The sequence below is a fragment of the Propithecus coquereli genome, unplaced genomic scaffold (genome assembly GCF_000956105.1).
Source record: "Propithecus coquereli isolate 6110/MARCELLA unplaced genomic scaffold, Pcoq_1.0 Scaffold42, whole genome shotgun sequence".
Taxonomy (NCBI): domain Eukaryota; kingdom Metazoa; phylum Chordata; class Mammalia; order Primates; family Indriidae; genus Propithecus; species Propithecus coquereli.
The window spans coordinates 9,753,889-9,773,228 of record NW_012149952.1 but is presented as its reverse complement, the minus strand read 5'-3'; the positions used below and the strand labels follow the sequence as shown (position 1 = coordinate 9,773,228).

General features: G+C 42.1%; 1 protein-coding gene across 1 annotated transcript in view; it reads left to right on the top strand.

The window, feature by feature from the left end:
• Positions 1–5,134: 5,134 nt before the first annotated feature.
• GPC3 (glypican 3) overlaps positions 5,135–19,340 on the top strand; it is a 428,110-nt gene continuing 413,904 nt past the window's right edge. Inside the window, exon 1 of the mRNA XM_012653413.1 lies at positions 5,135–5,542. Coding sequence (XP_012508867.1) covers positions 5,368–5,542 — 175 coding nt within the window. The 5' untranslated portion in view covers positions 5,135–5,367. The remainder of the gene's footprint in view (positions 5,543–19,340) is intronic.

The window sequence follows — 19,340 nt, the reverse complement described above, 5'->3', positions numbered from 1 at the left end:
TGCTGGGAATTCAGGGAGCTCTGGGGATAGGAAAGGACTTTGATGGAAGCAAACATGAGAGGTCAACTGTTAGATGCAAGTTGGCTTATTAAGGACCCAGGCTCCAGAACATAAAATCCCAGAAAGAACTTAATGAAATTATTATAGGTTCTACATACCATACATCAAATAAATATGTTACATTACCTGAACTACTGTGTTTTTTGGTCCACAATAATTCAAAGCAAAACAAAGTATGTGTGAGTTACCATGTGGCACATAAAGGCATGCCTCAGGCATCACCAGCATTTGGATTGAAAGCTACTGTACTCTCAATCACCAAACTACAAACCTCTTAAACTTTTATAGAAAACCAAGTATTCTATGCAAGAGACACAAAATGTTAGATATACGTACAGTATATCTGCCCAATCAAAAAAAATCAATGGACCAGGATATGAAGAAATACGTTAGAAATTTAGATCAATATTCCTTATACAAACACAGAATAGAATAACTTTTTATTTGTAGTAATCAACATGATACCACAAATTAAAATTTCAATAGTTTTTTTTTTAAGCCTTAGACTTTGACTTACAAGAACCGCAGTATATTTTAGGATTTAGTGAGGGCAAAGCATAGTCCCTGGTCTGAGGAGAGGCTATCCATCCACAATTCACAATGCAAGCATCTCAGCCGGGTCTATTAATTTTCCATACACATGGAGCCAAATTCTGCCTGGGATTATTATGCAATTTTCAAAATGGCTTTAAGTCTTTCAACTTACAAAGTTACCATTTACATTGCACTGGCCTGCTGGCTGGGATGAATGAATGAACACTCTTTCCCAAAGGACCATAATTCATTCTCTGATCATAGCATATACATTTGGGAGCATTGGGATCAGTGCGCCTGGCGCCTCCCCTCCCCTCCGTCCCACAAAGGAGTCATACACTGCAAGGGAAGGGGAGACAAAGTGGCTGTGTGCCATAGAGTGCAGAGGTGTGGCTAGGGAGGTGTTGACCAGTCTAACATATAAGCAACTGTCTACATGATGTGATTTCAGGTGCACCAAAAAAGGCCTCATTGCCCCTCAGTTTAAACACTCCCTTCCCACTGGCAGATGCCTGGAATTCCACAGTTTTTAGAGCTCTGTTCCTTTGGTTTAAAGCTTTGATCCTGTTAAAATACTTGTACCCCTGGGTGGGCAGCCCCATTATATTCTATCAACCATATACACTGTAAGCAGATGAGTTTTAAAGTTTCTTCTCTGAAAGCAGTTTTTGAGAGTGGGGTTCAGGGCAGAAGATACTGTATACCTGAGGGAGACAGAAAGAGGAGAACATTACCTGAGGGGCAAAGGGAACTGGGCCCAAGACAAACAATGTGTGCGTGTGTGGCCGTGTGCATGGCTATGTATGAGCTCCTCCCATGGCGGCAGCTGTTGAACACCCTTTCTTAACCCTCTCCCAGAAAACTTGATTTATGCTGCTTTTGGAGCCATGGAACCAGACTCTCCCAGCTACAGCAAGATAATAGCTGCTGGCTACAGCTGGGAATTCTCGAATTCTTTCAAACTGGAGACTAGGAGTGAAAGGTGAAGAAAAGTTCTTCTGGGCCTGCTGTGCTAGGTAGCTTTCCTCTGGGGTCCAAAGAGAAAGATGGGGCCCAACAGTGTTATCTAAATGCTTCCAACTGGGCCTGAAAGCACAGAACCACGAATTGTAGAAAGTGAACACTGGCTCAATCAGCAAGCACATCCTTTTGTTATTTTAGACTGATTGTTTCTCTTTGTCCCTTCTAGCTGAAGAGTAAGGATGAGTCATTGGTCTTACTTCTAACACAAGGAAGGGAGCCTTGAAAGGTAAGACAGTTGTTTATGTAAAAGAAAGAGAAAAAGAGAAAACGCAGTCTTAATTCACAGTTGCCCATCTGGGCAGTATACACTATGTAATGTAACGGATTTTATGCTTTGGTTAAGGAACTGGATTTTCATCAGTAAAATTCCATGTTACCGCGTAGGCAAGAGTGGACAGCTGCCCACGGCGTTCCTGCAAGCTTTCCTGACAAAAAGCCTGTTTCAGTGCCTGAAATTCCACTATTAGAGTCATCAATTCAGGGCTGGAAGGTTAGAAAGTCTTTGAGAGGTACTTATAAAAATGGAACCACTCCTTAAACCTAGCAAGTTTTATTAACTCCTACCTTAGGTTGGCTAAAAGCCCTGAAGTAGCTGCTTGAAGGGACCAGAAGCTTTCAGGCCAAAGAGATATTTCAGAAACTCTCAGGGCTAGATTGCCTATGACTTAGCCCACATCCTAGTCATTCGCATATTACCTACCCCGCACATTTTGTTATATCTTCACATTCCCAATACTATTTAATATTTTTCTTTAAATCAGCTCACCTTTTTATTGAAATAAATTTATCACAGCACAACCTCCTTTGATTTGTCCTAATCAAATCATAGGTTGGATGAACCAGTTATATACATATTTTTTTCTAACCCACCATTAAAATGAATATTTATTAAAATAAAAAGCAAAAACTTCATTGAACTTCATTGAATCTAGAGAGTCACACACTTCACTTTGGGAAGCACTGTCCTAGCTCATACAAAGTGTATTAGATATAAAAGCATATATTAAAAATAAGTCCCAGTCCCCTTTTTCCAGGTACTCAATACTCAGTAGTTGAAAACAACTGTTGCCTTTGTAGTTAGTTGCATGAGCTCTGGAAGATCATGAATTTATGGGAGGTCATGTCTTCCTCTGCAAGGTCATGAAATTCAATCAATGCTTGCCTTCCAATCTGCCCTTTGGTCACAGGGCTCCACAGGTGGAACATATCAAACTCACCAGCCAAATTATGACTCTTAATTGGTGTTTCTTTTAAAAGTGGATATGTCATTTGTCAAATGTTCAATGCAGGCGCAGGCCTAACCCCAGGCAAAATTATGAAGTAAGAGAAGAATGCCAGATACATAGGCGGCACTCAATGTTTGTTGAAAAAAAGAGTGAATGAGCCCTCCGTCCTTGACTCCTTCTCTCCCAGCCCCCATATCCACTAGGTCAACATGTCCTTTTAATTCTATCTCCTAAATATCTCTGGTAGTTTTTTCTCTTTCTAAATCTCCTCTGCCACAGGCCTTTACGATTTCTTGTCTGGATTATTTTCACAGCATCTTAACTGGTCTCCTTGCTTCCAGTCTTTCCCCTTCTCCAAGCCATTCTCTATGGGGCTTCTGGAGAGATCTTTAAATATGATCATGGCACTCCTGTGCTTAAAATTTCCTTAAGTGGTTCTTTAGGCTCCTTAATATGGCTTCAAGACTCTGCATAATCTAGCCCTTGCTTACCTCTCTCACCTTAGCTCTTCTAACTCCCCAGCCTGAAATCATTACTTGCACCTCCCACCCTTCAAGTGGGCTAGGCCAGGCTCTCTCCTCTCAGTGTCTTTGTTCACGCTGCTTTCTTTGCCTGGGTACCCTTCCGCCCATCTGCTTTTCTTACCTCAACTACTGATCTCTCAAATTGGAGTTTAGGGCATCAACTCTTGTGGGACACTTTCTCTGATCCCCCCTCACCTCCTAGAACTCTATCTTAGCACTTAACACACAGAATGTTAACATTTTCTTTTGTTGTCTTTCCCATTAGGCTTGTAGCTCTTGGAGGTCAAGTAACATGGATTAATCTATGTCCCCATTATCTGTTTGTATCCCACAGTGTCTGGCACATAGTAGGAGTTCAAATATTTGTTGTTAAATGAATGAATGAGTGAGCAAACTCCTTAGTCACCTCCTTCTCCCTTTATCTCTCTTCTCAGTCCACAAGTCCTGGGACACAGCCTCCTCTGCACCACGCCCCCCCCGCCCAACTTGTACACCCCAGACAATTCCTGGTGCTGAGTCTCTCCCTCTCCCCCAAAACTTATTTTCTCCTAGGTCAGAAACAACACAATCAGATGATAAACTAATTCACACCGAGGAATTAAATCATTTCATCATACAAATACTTACTGAGTTCCTACTACGTGCAAGGCACTGTGCCTAGGGTGTGTGTGCGGTGGCGGGGGGGTGGTCACAAAAAGAATCCACAGTAAAGATCCCTACTTAGGAGCATACAGGTAATGACTAAATGTATTCGTTCTCTTAGAGATACTAGATTTTCAGAGAACTGGATTTCTAATGGTGAAATTTAGGCAGGAGAGGTGGAGATTTGGGTCTAGACCTTTCAAACAGCCTTCGACTCCATCTATGAAATAGGCTAGCTCAGGCTCAACACATTTGCTGTGTGAAATGATTTTCTAATGAATTAGGCTGCCTTTAAGCCCCAGGTTATTTCGTTGTCACCAGTAATGCTTTGCTTCATGAAAGCTCAGCCAGGACTACTGTGCAGGAGATAGATTCTTTTAACATCCTGGGATCAGGTGCTTTCTCTGACTTTGTGTGGTTCTATTGAATCAAACCTGGCAAGCTAAAGGGGCTTTCAGACTTTTTGGGTACAGTATTCAAAGGTTAGGAAGGCTGTGAAAATCCCAGCGGTCCCCAGCTGCCCCTGAACGTGACTGTTTGTGGGTTAGCTTTGAGAACCCGGCCAGAGCGGCGTTGGGAAAACGGTTCGCAGGAAGCCCCTCTGAGAGCAGAATGAAGAGGTGGATTTCGTGGGAAGAAGGAAGACCTTGTGCGACTCTGGACCAGGTTGGAAGAAGGCCGATGGTGAAGCAGAAGGGCACTTAAGCCAGGGACCCCCACCCACCCCCAGGAAGGATGGAGAGGTTGCAATAATCCTAAAGGGAAAAGCCCTCAAGGCTGTAGGCCAATGAGCGGCAGGAAGGAGGAGTGAGGCTGGGGAACTTCTCCCAGAGCCAGTCAGAGGGGACGGCTGCTGGGAAGCCAATCAGCGCGCTCGAGCCCGCAGCCCCTCTGCAGTAGTTATGCCAGAGCGCCCAGTGTAGAGCGGCCGCGAGCGGGCAGCTGGGCTCGGCTGCCAGGAGCCACCGCACCCGTTCCGCACTCTCTTCTCGCACTGCCCGCGCCCGGTCCCAGCGCCGCGGTGCTGGGGTCATCCCCGCTGCGCTCCACGCCGCGCCCCCACACCCCGTAGGCCAGCAGCCGCACGACCGCCACCGCCTCCTGGCCGCGCGGCTCGCCTCGCCCCGCCCCGTCCCTCCTCGCCCCGCCCCACCCCGGTCAGCCCCGCCCTGCCCCGCGCCGTGGAGCCGTTCCCGCCCTCGCCCAGCGCCCAGGTAGCTGCGAGGAAACTTTTGCAGCGGCTGGGTAGCGGCACGTCTCTCACTCCTCAGGGCCACTGCCAGGCTTTGCCGAGTCCTGGGACTGCTCTCACTCCCGCTGCCACTCTCCCGCGCTCTCCTAGCTCCCGGAGAAGCAGGATGGCCGGGACCGTGCGCACCGCGTGCTTGGTGGTGGCGATGCTGCTCAGCTTGGACTGCCCGGGACAGGCGCAGCCCCCGCCGCCGCCGCCGGACGCCACCTGTCACCAGGTCCGCTCCTTCTTCCAGAGACTGCAGCCAGGACTCAAGTGGGTGCCTGAAACTCCCGTGCCAGGTGAGGAGGTGTCCCTCTCGCGTTCCCTGTGTGCAGCGGGGAGCCAAGGGGCGCGTGGTGGCTGTACCCCAAACGCGCTAGCCCTGCCGGGCCGCGGTCGTGCACCCTGCCTCTGGGCACCTGGGAGTGGTCAGTGTGCCCGGGGCCTGGCCAGGTCTACTGAAGGAGGGATGGAAGGAGGGAGATTGTATGTGGACCTTGTCCGCATCCCCCAGGCTTGAGCTGCTGTCAGGGAAGGTGCAATCGGGAGGAACCGCGGGGATCGCTTTCTCGTGAGCGCCCATTTTTTGGGAGGGCGGGAAGGTGGGAGCTGTTTCCCAGAGCCTCTGAGAACTGGCTCCCCACAGCCGAGCTGGCGCCTCGGGAATTTGCCACCCTTGCTCGCACGTACGTGTCAGAATTTCAGCCTTAGCTGGACCGCAGCTCCGGCCATCCTTTTCCCCAACGTGCTCCCACCGCCCCCCCCCCACGCCCTCATTCCCCAGCCTGGGTTTCCGAGGCTCACGGGCCCAAGTGCAGGCAAAGTTGAGGACAGATTTCCAAATCCGCAGTGGCGGGTGAACACACGCTGAGGGAAACTTTTGAGTAGGAGGGTCCCCAAAATGAGGAGAACTGAATCTTTTCCTTCCAAACAGCGTCCCTTATCTAGGTTGGCAAAATCGGGTTAAAAACGGTGCTGCTGGCCCAGGGAACAGGAGTCCAAAGATGATTTAACTCCTCCCCCTCCCAAATTTATCTGCCTTCTTGACAGGCTGGACCCTGAAGGGGAGATGATTTTACGTGGAGGAAAGTTTCTGAACGCCTGCCTTTTGTTCTGCACAATCAGATTGTGCCGTGAGGACATATTTTAACCTTAGCCGAGGGCTGCCACTGTCAACAGATGAATATTAATGGCCTTGTGTGATTGACTGTCCAGCGGTTGGGCTCCTAACGCCTCCCTTAGAATCCAATTAGGACAAGTTTCTACACTAACAATGCGGGCAAGAAGAGTCAGTTTCAAACAGGTTAATTTATCAGAGATGCGCTCGGAAGAAACAGCCAGTTTCATTCACTAACCGTAAGACGTTTGTGGCCTCCAGGGTCTCTTCTCGAGACTCATGCATCTAGTGAGGCGCGCGTGTCGCGCTTCCGAGGGATCCTGGAGCAGCCCTAGCCAAAACTTGGCTGGCGGCTCTCAACAAGTCATGGAGGCGGACCTGATGTTTGGACCAAGTTGTGAATGCGGATGCGCGCCCTGTGGGCGCTGCCAGCGACCGTTCACTGGCAGGTTACCTAGGCAGCCAGCGCGCCCTCAGCCTTTTCTTTAGGTTGATGAAAAGAGCCGAGCGAGCCTGCTGTTTAGTTGCAAAGGTAATTGGTCACCCTTTTTGGGGACTGAAATGCATTTGCGCGTATGTTAAATATGGCTTTGCAGGATTTTGCTCTAAGGGAGGGTAGAACCACCTCTTCCACTGTTAAGTGTTAATAACATACCACGTGGGCGTGTGCAGGAGCCGTAAGGGGCAACCTATGAATCAGTTCCACAGAGCTGAAACAATGGACGAATCTCTCTCCCCTGGAAGTGCCATGGTAATTAGATTGCTAAGGACTGAGAACATGCTTTTGTTGATAATGTAAAAATTGGTCCTCACAGGCTGAGCCCCCACAAGATGAATGGGCCTAAGGTTGGGGTTGGGGCCACATTGGCTGATTCTAAGCCAGGGAGTCAAGGTGGTGCTTAAAATAAGAAAAAGACCAGAGGAAAGCACAGATACTCATTTAGCAACCCCCCTCTACAAACACTTATATAGGCACTCACCCTCCCCCAGGTCTCTGGCTGCCTGCCTCTTTGCAGCATCTGTATAAAAGTATTGGGAGGGCCCACACACTGTGTATGAGATTTTGGCCTGGGCTCCCTCCTGGCCTAGGGATGGCCATACTTATAGAGAACAGGGACTTGTAATAAAGATTTTTCATTTTCCTGTACTATTTCACAAACTCTACAGGAGAAATCACTTTTGAAGGTTTTTCATCATATAAACCCAACATTCCCTGCTTCAGCTCTATGTAACAAACGTAACTCGTGTTGAGCACCTCCTACATGGCAGACACTGTCCTGACTCGCACTGGAGCAAAGCCAAACTTCAAATGTGGTGATCCCCATACAGCTACCATGTATCCTGGATTTTCTGGGGCAGTGCAGATTTCTAATACTCTGTCCTGGCATGAAGCCATGCGTCCTGAATTTTAGTTGGGCAAATATGGTCACTGTAGTTATGGAAAACATGGTAAAAATCCTAAACATCCATGTGCAGAAAGAGCTCATCAGTATTTCAGAGAAGAGATGATAATGGCAGACGAAATACAATGGCAAGTGCATAATTTCAAAGTGAATAAATGTGTAATTTGCTGCTGTCGTTCAGTGGTTGGAAATTGAAAGAGAGCTGCAAATTATTTGATAGTTATGAACCATCATGATGACCGCTTGACTTTTTTTCACCCATGTATATCTTAAGCCATGTTCAGTTTGCCTGCTGCACTGTATTAACTGCATTAAAGCTTTCGTTGTCTCTGATCAAATGAGATTTGGTCACAGTGAGAAGAAATCCTCAAGAATGTCCTGTTTCACTTAGGGAGAGCATTTGGGATTGACTACTAACTTTGGCCATTAGCAGAATTGGGTTAGAGTGGATAAGGTACATTTCTTCTGTTAATATGAATGAGACTAAATGGTATTTGAGATCAGCCAGCCTAAAAAATAAATCACTGATGCTGAAGGACTACACTAGACTTCCACAAAGCTGACCTAAAGCCTTATAATCTCATGTTCCCATTTCTTTTGGAGTGTTCAAGGCACAGGATAGCAATTCTAAATAGCATGTCCCCCAAATCCATAGATCTCTTCATACCCCACTTTTTTTTAAAAAGGATTTGTAACTTGGAAAGCACCACAGATGGAAACCAGGCGCACAGAGTTAGCATTTGGCAGAAAAATCCATATAACTTTCAATGCAGCTCTTTTGCCCTTATTTAATTTAGAAAAATTCAGAAAAAAGCCAATGAGCTCATAAGTCTAGATGTTTATTTTGTTTTGCTTAACCTACCCACAGGCGCAATCAAGAATGGATACAATTTTAGGCAAGGAAAGTGAGCTAGTAATCAGACAATGATGTTTCCAATTGTCTCAAGGGAATGTTACAGAAGTCTGAAAAAAATTCCTCTAAACAAAAATCAAGTGTAATTCACTTTATGAATGCCATACACCACTTTTTTTTGGAGGGGGGGAGCATGTAGGGGACGGATGGGAATGGGAAAATCAAACAAACCCTGGTAGTGTTGCAATTCCCAAAAGAATGAGGGATCTTGCCTTGGAGGGCCTTGAAAAGTGCAAGAACCAATCCGGAAGGCCAAATGCCTATATGGGTAAAAGGCAGCCTTGAAGAGCCAAAATCATCTTGGAATTTCTCAAAATAGATGAAACAACATAAAAATAAAAAGCAACATTCTTGAAACAAAGAGAGAGTTCGGTATTCAGTTTTTTGCTTTTTTTTTTTTTTTTTAGTGTGAGAACTAGCAACCGTATCTGGGTTGCCAGCTGTGGTTCCCCAATTAGTTTGAAGCAGTTAGCGGTCCTAATGTCTGGAGAGAGAATAAGAAGTGAGGTGTGGGAGGGTTTTTTTCTCCTCTGAGATTGCACTAGACATTTGGGTGAGCAGGTGATTTGTTAAAACTTTGAAAAAGTTGTATTATTGTGTGCTAAATTGAAATAGTTTAGAGAATTCTTTCAAATGTGGTCTGAATATATTTATTATGCTAATCCTGATGTTGATACTGAGATGTGCTTAAAGGGAGCCATGAATCTGATGGAGGAGATGGCTGAGGATTGGTGGGGAAGGTTGTTCTGGAACAAGTCTAAGACTGCCAACTCCTTGGCAGGCTCTGTATTAGGTGCGGGGGTGCAGCGAGGAGTGAGACACAATCCCTTTTGTCAAGGAGCTCACAGTCTAGTGGGGGAGCACACAAGATAACAGGCTTCCCAGGAAACTTGTAGGATTAAATAGGGTGAAAAGGGCTAGAAAATGCCTCCAGGAAATTGGCTGAAATGGTCACAATAGCCAGCGTGGACAAGGGAAAAGAACTGAAGAGATGGAGTGGGAGACAGGGAGAAGTCTCCTAATAGGGCCGCCATCTTAAAACAAGTTTTCTGAATTCTTGGAGCAAATTCCATTTTGTAAGCATTAGGAAATACAGACATAAGATTTTGATGGATGCTAGATGACGCAGATGGTGTCAGTTTTGCAATGTGTTTTTTTCTTATGGGCTGGTAGGTTGTATCCAATATTTTGATGCAATATTTTTGAGTATTCTGCTACTTCCATCTTTAGAGTCACAATGTTTGCTGTTCACTGTAGCCTAGAAAAAGGCTGCTTATTACCAGCCTGGGAGAAAAGAGTCCTGGATTTGTCTGGTCTGAGACAAGACAGAAAATATGTTTTCTCCATAAATGACAGCTATCAATGACCACGCCAACTTCAGTGTTTGATGCATATACAAAAGCATGGGTCTTAAGTGGTATCTTATTACTCATTTCTAAGAAAATTGAAGATAATCACTTATAACTTGTGCACACGATACATCATTTGGAAAGAATTTCACTGGGGATCATGTTGCTCAACTGAAAAGTTCTGGCATGCTGAATTTGTACATTTTTGTGAATGCTTCCTTTTACTCTGATCTCTAGCTTTTTTCTACATATGGTTATTTGTATGTTTTAGATTATAAGCTTCTTAAAGGGAAAGCACTGCATTTGAGCAGGGTTGAACACAAGGCTAAGAGCAATGTACAACATTTGGTAAATAATTGACAGAAATAGAACTTCTAGATTATTATGTATTCTCTATGAACTCTCACATACTTTCGCAAGCTATATGTCATCCTACTTATTTTAAAAGCCTAAGTTCAAATTGTTATGGCACATTATTGGGGTTTGTAGACAAACTTTTCAGGCTACAGATATTTTAGCTGGAGACAGACACAGGCTTAGCTCAGTTAGCTGGCGACTCTTATTGGCAGGCAGGGCTTATTAATGTTGAGTACCCAAAGAACAAATTGAAATTAGCAGCATTGTCATGACTGGCTTAGTATCATTAAAGATCAACAATTATTATAGCGCATAAATTGTAAGCCATCTCTTAAATCAAGCCCTCTTTGATTTAATGTCAGCTAGACCTTTCTCGCTAAGGTTGGTATTACCATATTTGGGAGTTGAGCTATAACACATGCAAGAACCTGTTGAAGTACTTCACAGGTTTCTGTAACCTGGAATCAGAATTCATGTACAGGCTCAATTCAGAGGCTATTCCAGGCTGAATTCCATCTATTCAGCCCTAGCCAATCTTGTAAATGGGTTTGATGTTTTTGGTAATCTAGGATCTAATGGAAAGTGTGGGCATAAAAATCCCCCACTCATCTGCCCATATTTAGTAAATTGTCTGGCTTGAAACAGGATCCTCGACACTCCATTAAGAAATGAGCATCAGAAAATAGAATCCAAGTCATGGGCCCCAGACTGACTTTAGAGACATCATAAAGTAATGTGAATTTACCTTCTGAGACATGACAGGGAGAATGAGGTTCAGAAGGCAGGGTGAAGGTAGGCATATCAGCAGAGAAAATGTGCATTTTGAAATGCTGTGTGTGGGGGGGGAGCAGAATGCTATCTGGAACATTATAGTCTCACTTGAATATCTTGTTGAATATACAAAGTGAAGAAGATTTACTTCCGTATTTCAAATTAGGCCAATTAAAGGTCAATTAGCCAAGTGCTAATTATTAGAAATACTTGTTTGCAATTTTCTCAACAAAAATGAATCCAGATTGATTACTAAGAAAGACGTTTTCACTTTTGCCTCTGTTTGTGTGTAGCTGGACAAAGCCTCATTTGAGAGTTTGTATTTTTCCTCATGAATAAAAAGGAGTCAATGTTAGAACAAAATGCATCCCTAGTGTTCCAAACAGTTAATTACTTCTAGTAGCTGAAATTGTATTTATATGCTAGATTAGTAAATCTACTAAATTCTTTGAAGCACACTTAATAGGCTTATATTGATAAATAATTGATAGGAAGGGAGATAAAATACAAGTGAAAGTGGCAATAAGAAGGGACCAGGGAAGTCAAAGCCATTATAAAAGAAATCACCTCAAATCGTATTCCTTCTATCCACCTGAAAGTTGAAAGATGTACATTTCTCAGTAGAAGTGATGATTTTTAAAATATTTTGTATTTTTCAAAATTTCCACAATGAAGCATATATTTATTTCTTATAAACTGAGAAGAAGGCAAAACTTTAGAATAAAACTTGAATTGACCTTTTTGGGTCTGCATTTTGAAAATAAGTTTATTACTGGAAAATTGGAAGTCCTGACTATGGCAACTTTAAGGTACATGTTTCTAATTATATCTTCCCTACTTGACTGTCATATCTTTAAGGTTAGAGGCTATATCTTATTCATCTTTGTATCCCAGTGTCTAGCACAGTACATAGTACAAATAATAGGTAGTCAATACATATTTATAGACTAAATGAATGAATGAATGGAGTTAGAAATGTATTACAAGCATAAAATTTCCATAAAGCCAATATTTAAGTAGTTGATTTAATTTTACTAATACACTAAGGTTTCTAAAAAAGATAAACACTTTTTCAGGTCAAAAATCCATTTGTTGTCAATAGGTAAGTGATATTGGTTTAGTTCATTTGGCTGCACAATGACTCCGGAAGAAGTAGACTAGCCAAGTCTTACAAGAGGTAAGTATTTTTGTCCTTGTTTATAAGGATATTCTAAGTAATTTAAAGATAAATTAAAGATATATACATATACATAAATGCATATATTAATATTTATCTTCACTTTACAGATCTGTGGTAATTAGGTTTGTGAAAATATCAATAATGCAACTTGGTGTCAGTTACAGAAACATACATTAAATGTATGTAAGTTTTTCCTCAGTGTTTGGTGTTTCTTATCTATGATATCAAGCTTCATAAATGTACATTTAAAAGGACATAATCCAAAGTGGATTTTCAGCCATGGAAATTTTATTTGGGTAGGATAAATAAGAGAATTCTCTTAATTTCTGTCTGCATTAGGCCAAACTTTCAATTAGTTGTCTAGGGATGACCTATCAGAAAGTCCTTTCAGATAGTGGCCCAAGTAGCAAAGAGGGTAAAAAAAAAAGGGATGATATTCATTTGAAAAAGAAATCAGAATTCTATTTGCATATTCTCCTCCTTAAGTGTGGTTCTGCTCCCTCTCTCCCAAACCCTGTGTATTAGTACTTAAACTACGTATTGTGGCATCCTGGGATTCTCCATAGTTCTTTGTCAAATTTTGGTTTGGATGATTGAAGCTGAGGGAAAGATGGTGAAGAGAGTAGGAGTTAGAGTGACAGATATAGGAAGGAGATTAAAAGCTTTCATTCTAGTATATATCAGAAAGTTAACTGGCACATAACAGATGGAAAGGATTGGAAAACATTTGAATTTGGAGATTTGCATATGTGCAGAGATAATACAGAGGGATTTCCTAATTGCATTTGGTTCCCAGAAATACTTTATCTGTACTCCTTCTTACTTAGTATCTATGTTTATTGAAGTGCATAGCTTGTTCATGGCCTCTTCCAGACCCTGTGCTTATTGAATGCAGGAGCCGTGTTTGATTCATTGTTATACCCTCTGGAATGGTGAGTAGAGTGCCTTGTACAGAGTTATTAGTGGGATTAATTAATTAATTAGTTGGAATGAATGTAAGAATAAACACTCAAAGACATAGTCTAGAGGACTTGGCCACTGTCCAATGAGATCCTAGGGTGGTATATAACTATCAAATAATGGATTCTCTAAATGCATCATTGTCTAAACTGATTTGCAGCAGAGACTGAAGAAGAGGTGGCGCAGTTGAAGCATATTTACCTATTCTCTGTGGCCCTGGGAGTCTTGTTGCCCCTCTTTCAAAACTGAAGGTTGAGGAGGAGGTGACAAGTGGGGAAAGATTTTTAACTGCAGCTTTACCTAAATGTGGTGTTTGGATATGTTTTACACACACACACACACACACACACACACACATACACATACACATATATATATACACACACACATATATACCTATATATATTCACAGATTATATGTGTGTGTACATATATAGATTTCTATTATTTTGATAGCAATAAATAATAATTATGTACATTATTTAAACTGACAGTTTTGAATTGTTACTCTTAACAGTAGGTGGTCTTTCACAATCATACCTTACATTTTGTGTCATGAAAGCCTTGCTTTCACATCTCTCGTGGACACACAATGCAACCACTCATAAAGTGTAGCTTCTGAGTTCCAGCAACCTGCCTGGTTCTAACACACATATACACATTTGTACACTCACATATGTACACATATAATATCCCTATATCCGTATGCCTTTAATAATCTAGAGGATAAGCCTAACTTACACTGGGAAGAGCTAGAGGGTACAGCTTTTCAGACATCATGCACCATTTTCTGTTGGATTGGCCCCAAGTTGTTGCTGAGATAATTGTCACTGATATCATAGAGCTACTGTTTATTTATCAAGTTTCATCATTGTCCAAGTACAAAGATATGATCTTTGTTAAGTAGTGACAGTCAACCCATACTGTGAATTTGGCCCACTTTGGAGAACTATTAATACTTCTAGCACTGGCTGCATTGCATGTTGAGCTCCATAGAAATGAGAATGTGACCCAAGGGACAGTTTCCAAGTTAGGTTTCATGGAATGATTGTACTGTGGACCACATTTATCTGTTTTGGAAAACAGATGGAAATTCACAGAAAAGAAACTCACTAATAATGAACTTTATGTGCTATCTCTGCATAAATATTAAAAGATTCTTTATTCATTCTTTACTTTAATCAACATTTATTGAGGACTGATTCTATGTCAGGTACAGAGCTAGGAACTGATGAACAAGATAAAATCATTGCCAGCAAGGAGCTCCCTTCCTAATGAGGGAGGCAGACACAGAAAACCAAGGATATCAAGGCAGCATGATGAGGGCCGCCATAGAGCTGGGCACAATGTGAGGGTCAGAGGGCTCTTGAGTTATGGACGAGGGTGCCTAGTTTCCTTAAAAGGGCTGTTATATCATGTAAAGCATGTGCAAAGGTACAGAGTTAAGAGACAAAATGACATGTTTGTTGGACTGGAATAGTTGGACCTCTGTGCTCCAACCTCTGAAGGGAAGATGAACTAGAAAAGTAGGCAGGAAATGCTGAGAGTTCAGGTCATATACAAGGATGATGAGGAGCCAGGAAAACAATTTAAGAAGGGAAATGTTTTTTAGCATGGAGGACCATTGGAGAGTGAATTGTGGCAGGGAGTTTTAGTAATACAGGGGATAAGGTAGGGGGCAGTAAATCAGAGAATAAAAGCTAAACTTGAGAGAATAGAGGAAGTAGAGTAGACATGACTTGGTGACAGGATATGAGGACAGAAGGGAGAGTCTGGAACTTCTATTTTTTCTGGGTGGTGGGGCTGTGGCACATAATAGGTGCTCAGTAAATATTTGTTGAATAAATGAGTGAAATATAAGCTCATCATTTTTTTTTTTTTTTTTGAGACAGAGTCTCACTCTTTTGCCCGGGCTAGAGTGAGTGCCGTGGCATCAGCCTAGCTCACAGCAACCTCACACTCCTAGGCTCAAGCGATCCTCCTGCCTCAGCCTCCTGAGTAGCTGGGACTACAGGCATGCGCCACTATGCCCGGCTAATTTTACTATATATTTTTAGTTGTACAATTAATTTCTTTCTAATTTTAGTAGAGACGGGGTCTCACTCTTGCTCAGGCTGGTTTCGAACTCCTGAGCTCATGCTATCCTCCCGCCTCGGCCTCCCAGAGAGCTAGGATTACAGGCGTGAGCCACCACGCCCGGCCTTAAGATCATCATTTTAAAGGGCTGGAATAGTGACTTCAGTTTTAAACAGGTTGGGTTTGAGGGGTCCTTTGATCATTAAGGTAGAAAACGTCTGTCTGCTAGGTAGTTCAAGTTGCGTTTTGGATCACAGAAGAGAGAGAAATAGGGCTGGAGATGCATACTTGGAAATTATCAGCATATACTGGTAATTGAAGTCCTGGGAATAGATGAGATCACTGGGAAAGAGTGCATATATTCTTCTGGAGTTCAGGAGAAGCATAGTTGGGACTCATCAGCATATAGGCTTAAGTTGAAAGTCATGGGTGCGGATGATATTTTCCAGGCTTTTGCATGTGACATGTCTTAAAATGTATTTTGCCAACATCTGGTGATTTTTTAAAAAAACTGCCAAAGACTTCAAGAATTCTCTTGATTAAGAGAAAGTATGAGTGAGTATATGTTGTCATAGTCCAAAACTTTGCAAATAAGATAATGTACTACCAAACATGCACACATGCACATGCACACACATACAAGAAAAAAGGATTCAATTTCTATTATTTTTGATAGCAATAATTAATATTATGCATGTTGTTTAAACTGAAAGTTGTTAGTTGTTACTCTTAACAACTAAAGTGGGTGGTCTTTCAAAATCATACCTTACATTACTTTCATCTATCTCATGTACACACAATGCAACCACTCATAAAGTGTCTGTCACTCCTGAGTTCCAGTGACTTGCATGGTTCCAACATGGCTGCCCTTCTGTCCCTCCCCCTGAGGGGAGTGCTCTTCCATTCTGGAGAATGAAAGCCATAACAATGTGTAGGTTTTGGAGCTCTACTTTGCATTCTACTTCAGACTTGGCCCTGCTGGCTAGTTTCTAAAACATGCGGTTCCAAGTAAAGGCAAGGAATACTTGTGTAATTGGGCTGATCTTTTTTAAGTGCCTATGGAGATATAATATTTTTTGTTAGGGGCTGGAGGAGGGTTGTATAATTTTCTGTTTCTCTGGCATAAATGATTTCTTTAATTTCCCTGTCATTTAAGAGGTTGTCTTTATCAGGGTTTCCACTTTCATTCAACATAAGCTTGAAACTCCTTGTATTCCAGGAGATTTTTTCAGGGCCACTTTTAGGTTGATGGAATAGTTTGGAAGGGCCACCAGGGAAGATCATGAAAAATAACATTTACTGAATGCCTACTATGTGCCAGTTGCTTTATATTTAATCTCTAATTTAATCAACCCAGCAAACTGAAAGGTAGGTGGGGTTATCTCCATTTTACAGATGAAGAAACTAAGGCTCAGAAAGGTTTACTTTCCCAAAGATTGTGTAAGTGACGGAGCCAGGATTTGCATCCAGATTTGTCTCACTCCATAGATCATTCTCTTTCCAGTGTACTCAGTGGACTATGAAGAGAAGGAATATAGTCTGTACATAAAGTATTTGACTTAAATTCCCACACTCCTTTGACTTTTGGGACATTATGTACTCTGAGTTCCCCTCCTACTTGATTCTGTCCTTGCTTGTTTGCCTTCTTCCTCCTACCCTTTGTTAGATGTAAGTGTCCCAGTAGTGTTTGTCCTTTGCCCTTTCCGTTCTCTCTTTGCTCATTCCCATGACTTCATTATCTTTGCTGTTCGAATAACTCTCATATCTCTTTCTTTGCTCTCCAGTTCAGTATTTCCCAGTTGCCTGCTGGACATCTCCATCTGGAAGTCCTGCCAGTGCTTCACTTTCAGCAGAGCCAATTAGTCCATCATTTTCTTTTCCCATCTGCACAAACATGTCTCTTACATTCTACATTTCTGGTGATGGCATCTCTGTCTGGCATCCAGACTTGAAACCTTGAAATCATCTTTGACTTCTCCATTTACACATCCCACACCCAAATTAAGTGGCTAAGTATTTCAAGTATACTCCATCATGTCTCTCACTCTTATGCCCTTGGCATGTGTGCCCTCTGTTTAAGTATAACAGGCTGAGAGAATGAATAGAATGTGATAATGAATGGACTAGAGGGAGCAGCAGGATCTCTGCTTGGTGGCTAATAACTTTGACTAGTTTGGAAAGCACTGTTTCTGCTTCCCTAGATGAGTGGAACCTCTGGTCTAGGCCTTAGCTTAATTTAATATGGCCGGAAGCAAATATCTCTTGAGATCATACTGCTATTACCCTAGGGAACTGATCATTTCCTACTTTCTGTTTTGCTGGCATTCTGGGATATATCTTCTCTGGCCATCTCCAGAAGTCAGCGTAGAACTTTTGAAGGGTTTCAAAGAGCTGTAGAAAAACTGTGCTCAGTGTTTCAAATAGTCCCTTCTGTTTTCAGAAACAGGTTTTCTACTTTGTTTTCAAACTTCCAAGTTTATTTCTGAAATAAAGGTTTATTCTCCCCACAGTATTCAGAAGGTTTTACGTAAGTGTTAATTTCTAAAACCTAAGTCATTTCTTGCCTTTAAAACTTCAATGCTTCAGGTCAATTTAATAACGTTGCTTGAAGGTTTTGTTGGCCTTCAAAAGCTGTCAGATTGCCTTTTCTTTGTTCTTTGGGAGCGTGTTTGCCCCATTCACAGAGCCTGAAGGTGATGTTGGAACCAGCATTTATTCAATCATTCAAGGTCTTCCCCCAACAATATCCAGTTTTATCTTCAAATTAAATCCCAGTGGTAATGAGACTTATTACCAGTACCATGTTACCCAATTCTGGATAACATGGGTAAAATTCCTGAAAAGCTTGTCAACATTTCATAGAGTAGTGATAATAAGTAGCCTAGGTTACTCTGACACTGATAGTTAAAGGGAAAAACGGATGTTGGATGTTTTGTGCACTCTCATCGCAGCCCTCCTGGGGCTCAGTATACCTCCAGAGCTACTGAGGGCCCGCCTTCGTCTGTCTATCAGACTGCTCCCCACATCTTGCCTTTTCCCCTTCCTCCCACCCTCACACTCTCTCTTAACTGGTTATAATTTAGAACAGAAGGTGCTTTATGGTTTGTTATATTTATTGAATAGTTTTGTGTTTCTTGTTCCCTTAAAAAAATAGATGAGTGGAATGTTTTATATTTTCCTTTGCATTTTAGTTTTAAGTTTCTTTTTCCTATAGCTTCTGATTTCCTTGTCTCCTCTCTCTTCCTTCATCTTCCTCCCCCTCCTTCACATCTGCCTGCCCTCACTGATTTTGGAGAGAAAATAGGCTTTCCATTTCTAATTACATACTTGGTTTGGGTACCTGCTTACTTCTCTTGGGATATTGTAAAATTCTATTCCTTAGTTTGAAAATGAAGAGCTCTAAAATATACACCGATGAATTTACATTCCATTTTCTAAGAACTCTGAGTATTTAAAAGGCTTTTTGGACATACAGGACAAGGCTAGATATGCTTGACTTGCGTACCCTAGATCATTGCTATGTAGCTTACATTCTCTCTCACTTTGTCATAATTCTCAATGAATTCAAACTGTATCTTTGTTCTTAGAAGTCTCTTTTCTTACATTGAATGTTTTCCTTTTTTCTAAAGATAAGGGAGCCCCTTTGAAACACTGCTAGTGTGGGTTAGAACTGACACCTACCGTGTAGGCTAACCGAGTTATAGCTTGGTTTTCCCTGATGAAGTTATCACATTTCAGGGACATTGTTTTGCTTGTGGGGTTTTATTGTCCCAGTTTCAATTTTGACTTCAGGTTAGCGACTGTATTCCAGTTGGACTATTCCTTGGTATTTTTTCTTTGTCTTTATACTTATGGGGATCTTTTGTTTGTCCTGTATCTCTCTTCCAAGCTTGGCCAAGGATTTTAGGTTATTCACTTATATATAAATATTAAACAAGATAAGTTAGACAAAAATGTGCTTGAAGACATTT